At 45.6% G+C, this 18310-nt stretch overlaps 2 protein-coding genes across 4 annotated transcripts; one reads left to right on the top strand and one right to left on the bottom strand.

The window, feature by feature from the left end:
- Positions 1-2820: 2820 nt before the first annotated feature.
- slc10a1 (solute carrier family 10 member 1) lies at positions 2821-10318 on the top strand. Its single transcript, XM_069708485.1, has 8 exons — positions 2821-2909; positions 5513-5741; positions 5855-5941; positions 6953-7065; positions 8380-8584; positions 8912-9090; positions 9203-9402; positions 9832-10318. The coding sequence occupies exons 2-8, from the start codon at positions 5523-5525 to the stop codon at positions 9891-9893; spliced, it is 1065 nt and encodes a 354-aa protein (XP_069564586.1). The 5' UTR covers positions 2821-2909; positions 5513-5522; the 3' UTR covers positions 9894-10318.
- srsf5b (serine and arginine rich splicing factor 5b) lies at positions 10070-16328 on the bottom strand. Of its 3 annotated transcripts, XM_069708488.1 has the most exons (8): positions 16230-16325; positions 15781-15930; positions 14592-14662; positions 14368-14481; positions 14015-14087; positions 12629-12702; positions 12319-12426; positions 10070-11779 (listed from the first exon to the last, which is right to left on the bottom strand). In XM_069708488.1, exons 2-8 carry the CDS (start codon positions 15904-15906, stop codon positions 11458-11460), a joined length of 888 nt encoding a protein of 295 aa, XP_069564589.1. In that variant the 5' UTR covers positions 15907-15930; positions 16230-16325; the 3' UTR covers positions 10070-11457. The 3 variants fall into 3 exon arrangements, 2 of the variants coding, with proteins under 2 accessions (XP_069564589.1, XP_069564587.1); XM_069708486.1 differs by having other exon boundaries at positions 15781-16325; XR_011311316.1 differs by lacking the exon at positions 10070-11779 and having other exon boundaries at positions 12401-12426; positions 12629-13685; positions 15781-16328.
- Positions 16329-18310: the final 1982 nt, after the last annotated feature.

Raw genomic sequence — 18310 nt, 5'->3', positions numbered from 1 at the left:
TGTCTCATGAAAAGGAGGATGGGGGGGAGGAATGTCAGATCTACCACCAGATTAAGGCTTGAGTAGTTTCACTATGATATTAAAGTGCCTTGAAGGAGTGTCATGGGGTTTCCAATGCAGTGCATGACATTTTACACAATCAGTCAGTGAATTAACAGTGCAGCGTTAACTTCTGAAAATGCATGCAGTCTTTCATGTGTAGAAGTACATAAATTAAGTAATAATGGTCAAATTTGGACCGTTTGGTCTTGAATAGAAACACAGACTTCTCAGAACAGACTGATGCAATACGGTCACATCACCGTTTCGCCTTGTATGACTGCGGGATTTACTGCGTTGTAAACTATTTTATATTTACAGGGATACAAAATGTCTCTCGAAACTAAAACAAACCGTAAAAATTCTTACTTTTGTCACATTACCTCCACATCGCTGTTTACGTTCATTATCTCTGATGAAATTACAAACTGATCTGCGATTTGGTAAGAGTTGTTTTGACATCGTCATTGCTTGACAACGACCACTTCATTTTGAAATGCCGCATTTACATGACTGAGATGCTCCTAATGTTTTATGAAACCAGTGCTGGACTTGTTCTCGTTTCAGTTTGACAAAGCCGAGGTTTATGGTTTTACATCCATTTGTTTTTTTTTTTTTCCGACTAAACTTTTCAGCAGCGTCTTAATGACTCACTGTGATTATCTCAGTCTAAGTCAAACAGAATGCCGTCTGTGCAGTATTTCAACTGTAGATCCCTTTAGGAGATTTATAGTAAACGGTGGAGACTTTTTAACAAATGCCAGCACTCCCTCCTGCTCCTGCCTCCTACGTCCTCTCAGTCTCGTCACATGGAGGCACGTTGTTTCCCAAACCACCGTTTCCAAACCCGTCAGTGATGTCAGTGCCGGGCTTCCCTTCTATTTGCAGGACATACATTAGTTTTGTTTACAGCACTAGTACAAAGTACTCTCTGCCCAGCATGTTCTCTCCAGTTCAATATGTGTTTATTTTTGTTACTGCCTTTAAAAAGAAAATGAACACCGTTAATTATATAAAACCGGACATTTTTTAAAATGCGTGCCTTAGAAAGATGAAAGACACATAAGAGGCCGAAATATTCTTGTTTTTTTTCCCCGTCCTAGTGTTATCGGGGGAAAAAGGAAACTTGACCAAGCCTATCGAAACTGTTTTTTTTTTTTTTTTTGCTGCCTCGCAAACCTACACACACCTTCACGACAGGACATGATGGTCATTAAAGCTGACTCAGTGGGATGTGCCCAGGGTCTGGTCTTTTGTAGCTGCCAGTTTACTGGCTATTGTGACAATAAAGGCACGACGATACCAAACTACAGCCTCGCTCATCTCGTAGAGCCTGTCTCCACTGCATTGAGCTGTGCATGTAATTTATAACTTGAGGTTTGCGTGTTTTTGTTTCCTCATTTGAATGATTAGAACTGCGCCGCAGTGTTTCCATGTCGCCCCTGGCAATTGCAGAAGTAACCCTCGGGAGTAAAGAGTGCACTGTAAGACTTTTTACTGTAAATGTACATTCATTTACTGGCAGCAGCTCAACCAGCGAAGTATTGTATTTTTAAATTTTTTTTACAGTTCCTTACTGTCGCAGAATCACAGAATAAAACTGGAAATAAATGTACACTTGTTTGTTGTATTCTTGTAAATTTACAACTCAATACCCCAGCCGCAGTTGATAACTATAGTAAAGAAAACACTGATCTTACAGCGTTGCCTTTATCATGACTATAACCCAAAAATATCCTGGAGCCTCGTACAGGAGCCACTGCAGAGGATTTCGCCGACAGCCGAATCGCAGAGCACATGAAAGCCATAAAGAACCTTGGCGTCGGCTTTGGAGGAACAATCTGTGAACTGTACGTAATTTGTGATCATGTGCAGAATCTGTACTTGGCAGAGACTTATCTGCTGGCAACAAGCATCATTATAACTTTCAGAAGTTCACTCGGCAGTAAAGCAGGACTGTAGACTCCTAACGACTGGATTTGCATTTTTAAAAACCCTTTGACTAATCCCGTGAGGCCAACGTGGACTCACCCTTTCTCAACTAAAAGAGGAGGACAAAAACAAACTCCTTCCTATTTGTCAGATATCTGTATGGCTGTTGAACCCAGTGGCCCCCTGCTGGGTAGACTGATAAACTGCACCTTCTTGGAGCTGCTGTGATTGTAATTCTTTGATGGCAGTTTTTGACCTTTGACCTTACATCGAAGGACAGAAAAATGAATTGTGCTCACAGCTTCAAAATCTTCTCTTTTCCTCTGCGAATCCCTAAAATATAGGTGGATCTTTTGGGTATCTGCCTCAAGGATTTCCTCGATTTATTTGAAGTCATCAAAAAAAAAATTAAAAAAAATATCTTCGTTCCGCTGAGTCTGAGGATTTCTCAGATACAGACAGCAAAACGAATTAAAGATTTGGTGGCAAGTTAGTTAAAAACAATATGTCTACTGAGAAAAAAAAAAAAATCTTTTAGAAGATTTATTTAAATCATCTTCCAGCCAGAACAGGACCAGCGAGGAATCCCCAAAAACACGAGGGCCTCTTCGCATTAGCTGAAATTGCGGGTACAGTGTTTGTTTTCCTTGTGAAGATCACATAGGGGTGTGTCAGGTTAGATCTTTGTTGAATTATAGTTAATTCTGCTTTTTTTTTTTTTTTTTTTAATTATTATAGTTGTAGTATATAACTGAGAAGTTGCTCTCGTCGCTCCTCCGAAGGCGCAGAAGTCAACTGTGCACTAGATGGCACTTCTGCACAACCAGTAGCCTTCGGGTGTCATTTGTGACTGACAGAAGGAGTGACAACACAACAGGACCAGACTTTGCTCCAGAGAGAAGACAAGAGAAGAGACGAGGAGCCCTCTGGCCCGACAGGTAAACCACACATGGACAATATAGCTGCAAACACATCTGTCAGGTTTAAACTACAAGCAGTGAGAAGTATTTGTTCCTGGGCAATCACCCACCTGAGGGCTTTTGCTTTTATTTAAAAAAAAAAAAAAAAAAAATTATTTCTGTCTTTTTCTGCTTTGTACAAACTGACCTTTAAGAAAAGGTGTACAATTCTCACTTTCAGCACGGCGATGGAAATCGGTTTGTTATGGCCTGACACTTTTATGGAGCTGCGTGTGTGTGCGTGTGTGTGTGTGTGTGTGTGTGTGTGTGTGTCGGTGCTACATGTGCTTCATGTCACCAGTGTAAAATAGACATGCGAAATCCTGTGAAAGCAATTTGTCTGCACGCAGCATGTGAGCATGCCAGCAGGGAGGATGTGGTCGTCAACTATGGAGATGGAGGTTGAATTGGCATCGAAGCACAAATGAGTGTGAGGTTTGCAAAAAAAAAAATCAAAACGCTGTCGGTTTCTCCTCAGTAAGATCAACCAGATTGAAACTGCTTTTCTGAAAGAAATAGTTCACGTTTACATCAGTGTGAGATTCTCACCACCACCACCGACATCAAGGCAAATCTTTACTGCAAATGCCCGAAAGCTATAAAAAAAAACAGGTAAGACATAGGCAGACAAGTGAACTGTTAAATATTTGTGGCTCTTATTTTTTTTTTTTAATTTAAAGTGACCCACATGTATTTGGAATATGCCTGATTATAATCGCTTTAATTTGGACATATTCAGCAGGAAACACACTGTTTTTGCTTAAAAGTCTTAAAATTGCTATTCAAAATGGTTTCATATATTGAAACATGCATTAGCTCTGCCTGACCATTTTAATCAGACTTTTTTTTTTTTTTTCCCGGGTAATATCACCTCACCTTCTCTTTCATCGTGTCGGGAAGCAAAGTGCACTGAAAAGATCCGTGCAACAAAAACACTGTTAAGTAATACAACTGCAAGTGGCAATGATCGGGGTCCCAGCAGATGAACACAAGAACCGCATGAAAGAAACATTGTTGACTAGTTGTCCTCTCGTGGATTTGAACAACTGATCTTCAGGTGTCCAGAGAAAGTGACTTACTGACTGCACCGGTCACGCATTTAACCGACCACCTAACAACGAGAGAGAGAGAGAGAGAGAGAAAGACATTACATGCGTGAAAACAATCACACGTCATTCTGACGACTCGGGTGTATGGCGATGAAGTCGACAGCACGGTGATTAGCGGTGCCGCCTCACAGCAGGAAGGTTAGGGGGGGGTCAGGTCCCACCCGGTGCTTCGCTTTAATGAAGTTTAACACATTTTTTGGGGGGCGGTGATTTGTTGTAAGCGCGTCACGTTGAAAACGGTTGGAGATTTGGAATTTTAAATATAGGTCTGAGGGGGTGGTGGTTAGGGTCCAAGCACTGGCGCCTCACGGCGGGAACATTCATGGTTCGAGCCTCGCCCGGAACTCGGTCGGAGGCCATTGGGTCTAAATTGTCCGTAGATAAGGGGTGGATAGATTTTGGAGACACTTCAAACCTGGAGTAGTTTAGCTCAAGCAGTTTGTCGAGATATTCGCAAAAAACTCAAGTTGATTGTCATAGCGCCACCTTGAGGTCAACGTGTGTTGTTTTTTTTTTTTTGTGCCGGAGTAGTTGGGGGGGGGGGGGGGGGGGATTTGCAACCCAGTTGCTAAATTTGGTAAGGTTTGGACCTGCAGTTGTTGCGGCCCGATCACTTTTAGCGGAGAGAAATAATCAAGATTAAATATCTATAAAAAAAGTCACAAATATGTTTTTTTTTTTATCACTGCATGATCTTAATTTTCTTGATGCTTTTATATATATATATATATATATATATAAAAAATCTTGACTGACAGCATTAAAAAAAAAACCTCTCTTTGACAGCACATGCGATGTTAGGTAAGAGGCTCTCAGGACCCGATCAGGTGTACTATGACCTGCTCGCCCTCTTATCACTGACCTCGTCATGCTGAAACGTTCTGCTTGTCAGCACAACAGCAGTCTTTCTGCCATCTGCAGAAACAGTTCACGAGTAAACGCTGAAGACCAGCGCTGATGACAGCTCAATTATTAATAAGAGTCTGACCTCCACAGCTTCACAGTTCATTTACGGAAGCAGCTTCAACCCCCCCCCCCCCCTCAAAAAAAAAGAAGAAATACTTTTACAAACAATATGACGTCTAGTTTAACAGTAAACGTGCGTTAAAAAATATAACTTGCACAGCTGCGGAGAGGGTCATCTCTCCGTGCTGCCTGTGTGAAACGTTAAAAACGTGCTCTGTCAAGTGTCGAACAGCGCAGGCATTTTTTTTTTTTTTTTTTCCTCCTTTCCGAGCTGCTTCGCTCTCGTCTTGCTCTGACGGTTTGACGGTGCGATCGCAGCCAGCGGCTGATGGTTTGGTGCGCGACTGACGGACGAGGAAATGAGAAAACTGTGAAACTTGGAAGAAACATTCCTGCAGTTAAATTTCACCTGCCTTTTTTTTGTTTGTTTTTGTTTTTCTTCTGCTCCTTCTCCCTCCGTCTTGCCTCCGCGTCCCTGTTGCCCCCCCCACCCGTTTGCGTGTCCAGATACGGACACATGGAAGGCCGCGTCCCCTCCACGGCGGGCCGGGTCCCAGATCCAGACCCGTCACCGAACGGCAGCTTCTCGTTCGACGCGACGGCCGCAAACGGCAGCTCCGTTTACACGCCGTTGATGTCGCCGGTCATGGACAAAACCGTCAACTTGCTGTTGATAATCGTCTTATTCATCGTCATGGTTTCAATGGGATGCACCATGGAGGTGTCCAAGATCAAGGTGGCCCGTCCGCACGAATCCGTCTATTTAATGTTGCTCCGCATCGTGTGTATGGAGGATGAATATGGTCCTTACGACCACATTAAGATTTCTGTTCCTTCTTCTCTTTCCAGCATCACATAATGAAACCTAAAGGCGTCGTCATCGCGATTCTGGCCCAGTATGGCGTCATGCCCCTCACAGCCTTCTGTTTAGCCAAGGTTGGTATTACTATGTTCTAGTAGGTAAGATTATAAATATGCAGGGAGCATGAAAGGTCTCCTGCAGTGTAAATAATTCACCTTTTTATATTTATTTGTCTCTATACAGTTATATATAATAATAATTAAAAAAAAAAAAAGGTTGGGTCGTCATTTTTTTTGTTTGTTTTCATTTATTTTCTAGCAGTTAATTACTATGTTTGTAGTCCTGAAACGATCAGCTGATTAGTCAGTGGACAGAAAAGTAATGATAACTGAGAAATGTATATAATTTCTCCCTGAAAAACCTGCTTTCATCTTCTCAAGTGTGAGAACTCGCGAGTTTATCACTTTAAAATCGCCTTCGGGGCTGCGGGTCAAATCAAATAAGGCAATCGAACATGGCGGCGGAAATCGCGGCGATGTTTATTGGCAGCAGCTCGGTGGGGGAGGGAGGCAGCAACGTGTGGCCGTGACCGGTTGCTCAACCTCCTCGCCTGAGCTCTCACAAAGGGGCTCGACTATAAGCAGCGCATTGGTTCCGATAAGGATAAGGACGCGTCCTCGGCCCGAACACCGCCAGACGCGGAGCCGGGCGTGTCCAGTGTGACCGCAGTCAACGCTCATCACGGACACTTAGTTCCTGAGGTCGGGGTGTCCTCTGCGGGACCTTCACCACCCGTTCAGGGAATCAGAGGAGTCTCAAAAGTGCGTCAGGCCTGAACTTATTTGCCGATTTAAAAAAAAAAAAAAAAGCAAAGCCAGCAAATCCTCAGGAACACATTTTTTTTTTTTTTTTTTTTTTAAATTATTTCAAAGGGCTAAAGAATAAATACTGATTTAAAAAAATGTAACTCTGGTGAAGTTACTAACGGAAACAAAATTCGCAACTTCCCGGGCGCCGATATGATCGCAGTTGTTGTAAATGACTACGTGCGGTTTAGATTTACTGTGTTGTAGTGATCAGTACCAGACATCGGCAGCACTCTGTGAGCTTTTTTATTTTTTTTTAAATTTCTTTTCACGTTGCAGGCGTTCCAGCTGCCCGAAATCACGGCCGTGGTGGTTCTGATCTGCGGCTGCTGTCCCGGAGGAAGCCTCTCCAACATCCTGACCCTGGCTCTGCAGGGCGACATGAACCTCAGGTACGCGCGCGCACACACACACACACACAAAGAGAATCTTATCGATTACAAAAGCGTGGTTGAAATGTGATGTCCCGTTAAAAAGGGTCATTCCACCCAAAATCCCCGAGGAGACGTTTCCCCCTCCGACCCCACGCGGTTTCCAGCCGTACAGACGGTTTCGTTTCACGTGTGAGATTTTTGGGAGTATTTTGTTGAGAAGAATATAATAGCAAAAAAAAAATATATATATATATATTTTTTTAAATCGCAGCACTTGTTTTGCTGCAGCTACCACTGATAATGTGGCCAATCAGAGGGCAGACTGTGACGTGAAGACCTGCGGCACACATTGAGAGTTGAACGACCCGACCCGCAGGACATCAGCGGTCTGCTCATAAAACGTCGATATCAGATTTCCCTCCAAACCGCTCGGCTGTTCGCCCCGTTATAAGCCTCTCCTTCGTAGAGGGGCAGGTGTGCAGTCGTTCGCGCTCCAGCTCTATCCGACGTCTGAGGATCGTATCCTCTTATTTTATCTTAGTTTTTTTTGTTGTTGTTGTTTTTACAGTAAAAAAAAAAAGCACCACGGCTCATATTTCGCATAAAAAAAAAAAAATAATCAAAATTTTTCTGAGCAAAGGTCAAGGTGTGTAAAGGGGTGTGCTTTAACATCTGTCGTTACGTAAGAACAGACAGCGTGGGCCGGTTCCCCCCCCCCCCCCCCCTCAAAAAAAAAAAAAAGAAAGAGGCCTGGTAACAATCAGCCGGCAGGTAAACGGTATCTGATGTAACAGTCCGACCTGCGTTTAGTCTGAAGCCTCGGCGGCGGCGGCGGCGGCGGCTCCTGGAGGCTTCGGAGCTCGTTACATCTCGGGGACGCCAGACAGAAGTCGGAACTCAACCTCGGCAGGCTCACGGAGAGGCTTCCCAAACAACCTGGTTTACCCTGTAGGAGGAAATGCTCCGAAAACTAAAGATATCTGTTTGCCTCCGCCGCAGCAGCAGCAGCAGCAGCAGCAGCAGCAGCAGCAGCAGCAGCCCGCCCACAAGATCTAATTCTGCTGTTTATACAACCACCTTCAAATAAACCCGCTATATCCGTCTTTGCCATTTTCTTCACCTGCAAAGCGAAGGAAGTTAATATTCCGTTTCCTTGCTGGCCTGCAATAAATTTCAGTCACTTGTTTTGCGTTACCTTTTTTTTGTCGTGGCGACGGTCTCGGCCCGCGGCGACGGTCTCGCCAGCCGGCCGGGGAAAAGGGGTCGATTTAACCGCAGTGGAAGTCGGCGCGTGTTTCAGCGGCGCGTGTCCCGTTCTGTGTTCACGTCCAGCGTCGTGATGACGAGCTGCTCCACGCTGCTGGCTCTGGGCGCGATGCCTCTCCTGCTCCACCTCTACTGCCGGGGCTTCTCCAACGTGCGGGACGCCGTGCCGTACGCCGACATCGCGATCTCGCTGGTGGCGGTCCTCGCGCCCTGCGGCCTCGGCATCCTCGTCAACTACTGGAAGCCCAAGTACGCCAAGGTCGTCACAAAGGTGAGCGTCGGTGTGTGTGTGTGTGTGTGTGGAGGGGGGGGGGGGGGGGGGGTGTCTCTGAACTTCAGGCGCACTGGTTCCCACTGATGACGACGCACGAGGATATACACGAGCAGTCATTAAAAAAACAAAACAACAAAAAACAAACATGAAAACGATCCGATTCAAATATCGGGTTGATCCGATCGTGGAGTTTTTTTTTTTTTGTTGTTTTTTTTTGACGAGGAGACCAAAACATATACCGTGGGACTTACGGCTTGATGATGAAATAGAACCAGAGCGGAAGACACCCCGGCGTGATGCGTTTCCTGTCCCCGCCGTCCTCAGGTGGGCCTCGCCATCCTGATGATTTCTGTGGTGGGTATCGGCGTCATCACCAGCGTCGGCATCGGAGGCTCCATCCTGACCGTGCTGTCTCCGGCGCTCGTGGCCGTCGGCGCTCTGATGCCCCTCGTCGGCTACTCCGTCGGGTACATCATCTCCTCTCTCTTCGGACTCGCACACCCGTAAGTCCAAGAGGGTTTTTTTTTTTTTACCTTTAATTCAACCGCTGAAGCCTTTCGGTGTATATGAATGAGTCCCCCCCCCCTCCCCCAACCCCCCGCCCCCTTCTCTCAGGGAGCGGAGGACCGTTGCTATGGAAACAGGCTGCCAGAACATCCAGCTGTGCACGGCCATACTGAAGATAGCGTTTCCCCCGGCGCTGATCGGGCCCCTGTTCCTCTTCCCGATGGTCTACGTGTCCTTACAGCTGATGGAGGCGGGGCTGCTCATCGTGGCGTTCAGGTGCTACCGGAGGTTCACCGCCACAGCGGGAGGTGAGGCGCGGCCGCGCGGGCCCCTGGCGGCTCAACCGAACCTTTCGCGGTGAATCAAAAGCGCTCCCGATTTCTAGAGCTACGAGGAGGAAACCTGCGAGGTCCTCGCGAGGGGGACGGAGTCAGCGCGACCTACAGTCACCCCCCCCTCCCACCCCTCCTCCTCCCCGCCCCCCTAAAGCTTTAATGTTATCGAGTGCACCCGTTCAGTTCGAAGCCGACGCCGCTGCATCTTTTATTTAGTTTCCAGTCGTCTCGGCAATCAGGGCGAAGTAGAATATGGAAAAAAACAAAAAAACACAAGATAATGTTGAACAGGGAGAATAATCGTCAAAATATATTTTCACAAGGTCAGATATTTGTTCGTATTTGTAATGAGCGCGTGTGTGTGTGTGTGTGTGTGTGTGTGTGTGTGTGTGTGACCTACAGAGACTTACCAGCCAGCAACCAGCGAGGACCAACGGAAAGAGCCCGCTGAGTGGGCTGCATGACAGCTGGACCTCCAACACACCGCCGCACCTCCTTCTGATGGGACATTTGGTTTGGTTTTTTTTAAACACCTGCAGTGGACTGAAAAGGAGCAATAAAGTTAAGTTTTCCAACTGCATTAAAGTATCTTCCGAACTTGTACGGTTATTTCTTAAGAAAGCAACTAATGAAGACAAAATTCCCGGGTTTTAGATCAAATTGATTTATTGGTTAAGTCTACCGTCTTCCTACACCAATATAAACATCCATCATAGTTTTCACTGAAAATAAAATCCTCATGTACAAAAATGTGTTTCTCCAAACTCTTTGTCTACATCATTTGAACCACAGTAACATCAGTCACAGTACCAACACGTATTCTTGGAATTACAATTAAACAAAAAGTCCGCAATCTGTACACAAACCCAGAATAAAAAGAATAAAATAATTTTAAAAAAAAAAGAGAACAAAAATAAAAACATTACAAATGCGAAAATAAACCGCATCCTGTAAGTAACACTGGCAAAAAAAAATACAAAATAAAAGTGACTTTTTCCTCAACAAAACAAAACAAAAGTTTAATAGTCACTGCAGGAAACATGAAATACATTTTCTGTACAGCTGTCACACTGCTGGATCGGTGCACGTCATCGTACACGAGTGCTCTTGATAGAGAAGCTGCCAATATCAGTTATCAAGAGCTTTAAGCCAAAAAAAAAAAAAAAAAAAAAAAAAAGAAGTCCCGATAATAAATTTGGATCAAACTAAAGCACATGCAAGCATCCTAAGTTATAAGATATCACACGCACACAGGTTGCGGTGGGAGCGACGGCTTAGAAAATACGGGGAGACGGTGGACGTGGGCGAGACGTGAAAAGTGGCTAGAAATTCTCCCACCGACGAGCAAAAGTATCACAAAAAACACGTAAATAAAAGTGGTCGCACGACTTATCAAAAGCATCCTGGCGCTGCTGGAAAACACGCGATCCCAGTTCAAAGTTTATCAAACCGTAGAGATTCATTTACAGGCCGGGCGGCGGCGGCGGCGGAGACGCCGGTTCACTCGGGCGTTTTGAGAGGGAGAGAGAGAGAGAGAGAGAGAGAGAGAGAGAGAGAGAGAGAGAGAGAGAGAGAGAAAACACAAAGAGGGTAATGCGGGACCTGAAAACAGGCTGGGGAGGAGTTGCTGGGATGTAACGCACGTTGTGGGTCCAGAACACAGAGGTGGGAGGGGGCGGGGCGTGGGGGAGGAAAGGGGGCGGGGCGTTATCAGCATCACTGTGTAGTCAGGGTCGTCTGTTTAAAATGAAATGTCTGACTCTTGATGATGTATCCGTGTCAACGTTAAAAAAAAATTACAAAAAAAAAAAAAAAAAAAAAAAAAGGGAGGACAGTCACAAGAAAAATCCAGACAGGACAAAAAAAAAAAACTAAAAAAAAACCAACAACAAACAAACGTTACTTGAGGGAAAACTCGGGTCTCGTCTCGGAGGTCACGGGGAGCGTTCAAGCTCCTCCACGCTGACTACCGATGGAGCGAGACGATCCTACAGTCGATCCCCAACAACTCCAGCAGCTCCTGAGCTCTTAACGCTGGCTGTCGGTGGAAGGGGAGCGGGAGCGGGAGCGGGAGCGGGACCGGGACACGGAGGCCCTCTGCGCGGCTGGAGGGGAGGGAGGCGTGGCCGACTTACTCGTCTTGGAGGAGCGCTTGGGGGGCTCCTTGGATTTGGGGTTCGGGGAGGAGTTGCCGCCGGCGGGCGAGCCGCTGCGGGAGCGGGAGCGGGAGCGGGAGCGGTTGTGGGCCTTGGCCGGGCTGCGGGAGCGTCGGGGCGAGCGAGATGGAGAGCGACCGCGGGAACGGGACCGCGAGCGAGAGGAGCTCTCGGACCGGGAGCGACTTCTCGACCTGGGGGAGGGGGAGGCGAAAAGAGAGGGACGATTAAGACAGCGGCACGTCGAGGTTTACGTGCGGGAGCTCAAACAAAAACATCAATTGGTCGGCCGGTAACTAGGCAGGAACACCGGACACGTTTTCTGGCTGCAGTTCGTCAGACACGAGGGTTTCATCGTTTTCTTGATTCAGATTACAGGAATTTAAAATGAGCATTTCTCAAACATTTACAGTGATTTTTTTTTTTTTCGGCAAAATGATCAAGAAATAAGAATTAGCGGAATAATCCAACTACTGCATTTCATTCAAGTATTTGTTGTGAAGCCTGTGATATTGTAATGTACAACATTAACAATAATCTACATCAAGGAAGTGAGGTAACTTCCTGTGATTTCAGGTTCTTACAAATTTCTCCCGACGAGTACGTTGGTGACGTGGTAATCAAGACTCGGTTCAATTTCACACATCTAAACCTCGGAGCTACAACTGAACGGCACATCTGAGTTCACTATTCGCGCCGAGTGTTAGAAGTAGTGAACAAAGTGACAACACACCTCTTCTTGGCTGCTTCAATGAGCTTGATTTTCCTGCCATTGATTTCTTTTCCTGACAGTTTCTCAAGAGCATTTTTCAAATCGCTGTAAGAGGCAAATTCAACCACCCTGAAAAAAAGGAAACGAGAGGTTATTAGTTCGAATCTTGGGTTTTTGATTTTCATCACGGGTTAGATATATCCTCCTGCTCTGTGCACGTCGTGGTGCAGCATCATGTTTCCAAGCAGCAGCAGCAGTTTGGCAACTTTTTGATTACCCCCGCCCCCCCGCCCAAATACAGATCCCATATGTCGATATTTAATGGACGTACCCTTCATTGAGCTTAGGGCGATGTGCATCTGCGAATGTCACCTCTCCAGCCTGTCTCATGAAATCTTTCAGGTCCTACATACGTAAACACCAGTTAATTCACGGAGAGGCTTGGGACACAAAAACAGGCATGAACTTATTTACCACAAAAAGAGAGATGGTTAGATTCTGAGAGGACTAGACAGGCTACTGCAGAAAAGGAGAGCGGGTCCAAGGACCTCAAAGTCCGTTCAAACAGCCAGACCTTCAACTGAATGGGTTTTTATGGGAAATTGAAGAAAGAAAAAAAAAACATGAAAAAAGGTCAAATGTGTGACAATTTAGTTCTGAGCCAATCCGGATAAGAACTATTCTAGAGAGCTGAGGACTTGCAACAGCATTGAGATCCTTGGACGCGCCACTCGTTACAACTACAGAGAGATGATCACCATCTGTATAAACTGAAGAGCAGTGGCGCCGCCTGGGCAGCATTTGGCACTTATAGAGCCCCATTTTCCCTGACAAGAAGGGCACAGGGCTCCGCGCCGGGACCGCCCCTGCCTCGGCACCCCACCTCAGTAAAGAGAGTGAACAGGGTGGAAGAGAGGAAACTACTACCTGAGAGCGAAACCCTTTGGGCTGGGCCGCGGGCTCTCCGAGCCCACCATAACCGGGATAACAGCAGATTATTTCCATGGGCACCTGGGACGAATTCACACTCTCTCTCTCGCGATGTGCGGGAACACCAGAGGGGGGAGGGGAGGGGGGATATCGATCGATCGAAGCCCCTCAAATTAACGAACCATCGATCAATACGCCACCACCATCACCATCGACTCTCTGCTTTCTCTCTGCCACCTCTCTGTTTCTCTCTCTCGCTCTCAACCACACAGCAGGCGTTGCGAGCGAGCGAAGGGGCCGCCAGCGCCTCTAGTGTGGAGCGAGCGCTCACATGACCAGCGGGCATCAACTAGGAGTAGGACACACTGGCTGACAGCACAGGCTCAACCCAGACAGAAGGACCCAGAAGGGGTAAACTCCACCATAAGCGAGCTCTTCCATATGACACAACAGTCAGGCTGGCAAATAGAGGGGTGAAGAATTGGTTAAAATTTGAACACAGGAACAAATTAAGCTTTTTGTTGTTGCTAAGGCTCTTTGTTAAGGCTCAATAATCATTTATAAAAGAACAATTTGGGTTTAACTCATCATAGACAACTGATACATATTAAAACTTCTGGTAAAATTATTGATTTGATTTCAGAAACAGTCTCAATAATGTTTTTTAGCAGCAATTCAACAACTGTATGTGTATATTGGAAGCAGACTGTTGGCGATGATAACATTTAAATGATGTTGCAGCATTTAAAGTCATAGTGTCTAAAAATAACCGTGTAGCAATACTAACCTGCCAGCTGACGCGAGAGGACAAGTTTTCCACGATGAGCCGGTTCTCCGTGCGCATCGGAGGAGGATTTCGACTGCAACAGAAGGAAGAAATAAACAGCAGTCGATAACGTGGGCGGTAATATCGCTGCGAAAGGTCCTTCACAGCGCCGATGTCAAAAGTACTCAAACTGTTCAATACATCGTGAATAAATTTCTCCTACAAATATAACCGGCAGTAATCGAACCGCCGACGTTTCGGCAAATAATAACAACGGTGCGCTCGGGAGAGAGCTGTCGATGAACACGTGTTCCTTCTCTGAATTGAAAAATCAGGTGTCTGCAGCGCCCGAGGTTCGTGCGAAAGCTGTTCACCTCCGACTGTTCTGGGATCCTCGACCGTAGCGGTCAGAGAAACGTCCGCCTGCACCGCCGCCGCCTCGGCCGCGGCCGCCACGCAGGCGCACGCGAGCGTGCTCGATGGTCACCCTGATATCACAGACGGGAGGGAAGGGGGGGGGGGGTGAGATGTTAACGATCACTTCTGAATCGAACGCACGTCACTTTTATCACGGAGAGAGAAAACAAACCCCCCCCACCTTTCATTGCACAGCTCTTTGCCATCGAGTTCATACACGGCGTCTTCGGCATCTCTGGGGTCGTCAAACTCCTGCGGCAAAGCAAGCGCAACGTTCACATCCACAGTTCGGGGGTGGGTGGGGTGGGGGGGAGGGGGGGGGGTCAGTAACTGACTAGAAAATGCGTAATTTACAAATATTTTGCATCAAAACTCTTCATACCAGCAGCAACGCAAATTTGTGACAGTTGTTAAAAAAAAAAAGAAAGAAGAAGTTTTGAATAGATTTGTGTCAACTCCTTCTTCTTCTTCTTCAAAAAAAAAACATTTCAGTGATGATGTTGTCCTGCTCTTCCTCACTCAGCGAAACAAAAGAGGAGATTTTGGTACGTCGGCCGAACCAGCCGTGACGCCGTTGCCCGCTTTACGATCGACAGATGCTACATCCAAAAACTTAACTTTAGTATAAATGACTCACTATCCCAACAGCCTACTTGTTCAGCGACGCTACAACTGTTGTGCCCCTTTGTCATACGACACCAGGCGGCCGGGAGACACAAACAATACTGCATTGTCAGGAGGAGCTGTGACGGGACATCTGTTCCACTTCGACACAATTAGACACTCGAGGTGTGAAAACTCAGATCAATCGGCCTCCTTCTGGATAAGAAAAATAAGTCACTTTTTCACCGCATGATGTGTCACAGAACAGAACAACAGTTCAAGGAAAATATACTGAAATGTGTGACTGAATTGCATGAAAAGAAAAACAACAACAACAAAAAAAAACAACAACAACACCCCCCTGTGTGTGAGGACCCTACATGTAAAAGACAAAAACAGTATCACAGATATAAATCTACCACTGGATTTTCTTTCATTCATATTTTAACTGTGTAAGACACTGATCAAATCATCCACCTCCAAGCAGCCCTGTGCATCAACTCGTCTTGACTTTTGCGTCACACTTTAAAGTGTTTTCCATTGTGTTTGTGGGGTGGCTTTTTTTTTTTTTTTTAAGGGGCAAAAAGAAACCTGATTTATCTGTCGTGTGAATTGCACCCGGATGAACACAAGTCAATTTGCTGTTTATTTTTCTGCATGCAGGTTTAAAAAAATAAATAAATAAAAAAAAATAAAAAAATAAAAAGAAGTGCTGCCGGTGACTTGTGGACCGCCCTGACCATCCTTCGCGGTCGGACGTGACTCACCACAAACCCGAAGCCTCTCTTGAGGTCGATGTCCCGGATACGGCCGTATCCTTTGAAGAACCTCTCCACGTCCTTCTCCCTGGCCGAGGGGCTCAGCCGGCCGATGAAGATACGACACCCGCTCATGTTGTCTGCCACGTTTGAACAACTGGAAGGAAACAAAACACACCAAAAAAAAAAACTACAGGACGTTCGTGTTATTTTTTCGAGGACGGCGCTGAACTAACCCGACTCGGCCCGGGTACCGTTTTTGTGTAACGGGTTTTTTTTTTTTTTTTTTTTTTGGCGGCTAGCTGGGCTTTAGCTCGCTCGTCGGCGAGTTGAACCGAACCGTGTTCAGTCGATACCCGCGCACAAAAGATGGGCGCTTAATTCGAGGCAAAGGTACATCTGCACGAGGAGGAGGAGGAGGGGGGTGGGATTAATCTCAATCCCGGTATACACACCTTTTAAGGGGGGGGTTGGTGAGGTGATATTTCTCGCTGACCGTCGACACTAACCGCCAACTCCAGAGTCAAACAAAATGGAGCCGCTGCTTGTTTGAGGAGGGGGGCGGGGGGAAGGAGGGGGGCGGGGCGGGGCGGGGCGGGCGGGGTGAGAGCTCGGAGATAACCCACGTGACGCGTGACGGAGGCTGAAACTGCAGGACACGGAAAAAGCCGAACGGCAGGAGGTGAGGTCCCCGAATGTGACGTCACCGCTCGCCTTCCCTCCGCCCGCCCCTGCTACAGTTTGTAGTTCTGGCCACTAGGTGTCACTCAAGACACAATATTAAGAATACGAAGAGGAAAACAGATGACATTTTGTCCCGTGAGATATTCTTTAAAAAAAAAAAAAAAAAAAAAAAAAGCTTAGCGGCAAAACACTGTAATAGCGGGACAAAGGACATGATAATAAACTGCAAGTTGAGCCACGAGGCATCATTTTTTTACACAATTCAAGCATATGAAATCGGTTTTTAGAGGCAGTCAATACCATATCATATACCAAGGCTTTAAAGAGTGGTGCGGTCCTCAGGCCGGGCCATTACGCAGTCTAAATCAAACACAGCCGCATAAACCGGATAATAAACTATGACGACCAAGAATATTCATTCTCATTTTATGTTAGTACATTTTTAATTGATGGAGGCTAGTTCTACCCCACAAAAGGTGTTTTATAGGGACCGTGGTTTGGTAAAAGCTGACTGGATTTCCATATACCTTGGGTACACCTGAAGTAACTTTAGAAACATTACACTGATTACTTACACAGTTCCAGGAACGCTTTTGTGCATTCATTTAAACTGAAGTGGAGCAGGATATCCATGTGCAAAACAAGATTCAAGTCTTCCAGATCTAACCGAAAGGAAAATGAATCACTTTGTCGAACACGAGCGGATACACGCTGCCATGGTCGAGAGGTACTGGAAATGTCTCGACATGAAAATAATGAGTAAGATCAATATTTTCCTCCGGCTGTACAGTAACATAGAGCAGGAGCGCAGCGTAGGACGCAGCCTACTTGAATAAATGACACGTCACCTTTCACATTCAAAAGAAAGCTTTAATTAGAAAGTTATATACACACTGTAAAATTAAATTAAACTTTATACAAATATTAAATTACTATCTTCACACCCACTGCCATGTACAGAGGAAAAACCGAAGCTGAAAGCATTGAAACTAAAAATCCAGATGTGTACTTTTTAACCTGTTATTTTCAGGGAAGCAACACCGTACAACAGTGCTTCTGAACGCAAAGTTAATTTCTTCTTTTTTTTTTTTTTTTTTTGTGTCCCCAATCCCATTATATTTTAATGTCTTTTTTTTTTTTATTCGCAAAAGAGAAGCCGAGGAGTAATGAAATATAGGTGCTTATAGGTTCATCATCATCATCATCATCATTATCATCATCATCATCATCATCACAGTAGCTGGAAAAGCTAGGGGAGGACAGAGAAGGATGGACATTCGTTTAGTCGTGTCCACAACAAAAGTAAACTCATTGATAAATACACAAAGACAGTTTTTTTATGCATAGAATAGAAAAGAATAGAGTAAGGCCATTGGGAGAACAGAACGTGTTGCAATATTGTAAAGCAACCAATGCGGAGGCTTAAGATTATACATTAAAAAAACAAAAAAGAAAAGAACATGTACAAGTCTAAGGCAACATGTTGTTTGCATTAATAAAAGTAGCCGTTGACAATGACAGACCACAAATGCCAAATAAAACTGGAGAACGGAAATTCAGACCGGTTGTTGTGTGTTTGTTTTCTGAGCAGTTAAGCTTTAAAAGTAATTCTCAGGGTCCATCCAGAGTCCTGCTGTTTCCACGGTGACCAGCTCAACCACTAAAGCGCTTCAAGTGGCGACGAAATAAAAAACAACAACAGCAACCCACAAAAATGAGGGTGACTTCTAACAGAACATGATTCTCTCTTAAATTTGCACTTGGCATCGGAGGGGTGAGCGAGTATATGTGACGGGGTGCTATATAACAAAACTTTTATCATGTCACTGCAACCAGTTGCAGTTTGTGTCAATAA

This window comes from Brachyistius frenatus, unplaced genomic scaffold (genome assembly GCF_029030835.1).
Source record: "Brachyistius frenatus isolate BFR_SWC_R1_liver_20210118 unplaced genomic scaffold, ASM2903083v1 Contig_76, whole genome shotgun sequence".
NCBI lineage: Eukaryota > Metazoa > Chordata > Actinopteri > Embiotocidae > Brachyistius > Brachyistius frenatus.
Note: the sequence above shows the minus strand (reverse complement) of the source record. Positions and strands in the feature narration are given on the sequence as shown.

What these genes read in the sequence shown, in the direction of transcription:
- srsf5b (XM_069708486.1), bottom strand. Translation starts at nt 15,906, where the DNA reads ATGAGCGGGTGTCGTATCTTCATCGGCCGGCTGAGCCCCTCGGCCAGG. An exon ending in AAAGAGCTGTGCAATGAAAG is followed by an intron (nt 14,482 to 14,591) that starts GTGGGGGGGGTT and finishes CTGTGATATCAG; the next exon opens with GGTGACCATCGAGCACGCTC. An exon ending in ATTGAAGCAGCCAAGAAGAG is followed by an intron (nt 11,780 to 12,318) that starts GTGTGTTGTCAC and finishes CCCCTCCCCCAG; the next exon opens with GTCGAGAAGTCGCTCCCGGT.
- slc10a1 (XM_069708485.1), top strand. Translation starts at nt 5,523, where the DNA reads ATGGAAGGCCGCGTCCCCTCCACGGCGGGCCGGGTCCCAGATCCAGAC. An exon ending in ACGCCAAGGTCGTCACAAAG is followed by an intron (nt 8,585 to 8,911) that starts GTGAGCGTCGGT and finishes CGCCGTCCTCAG; the next exon opens with GTGGGCCTCGCCATCCTGAT. An exon ending in GTTCACCGCCACAGCGGGAG is followed by an intron (nt 9,403 to 9,831) that starts GTGAGGCGCGGC and finishes TGTGACCTACAG; the next exon opens with AGACTTACCAGCCAGCAACC.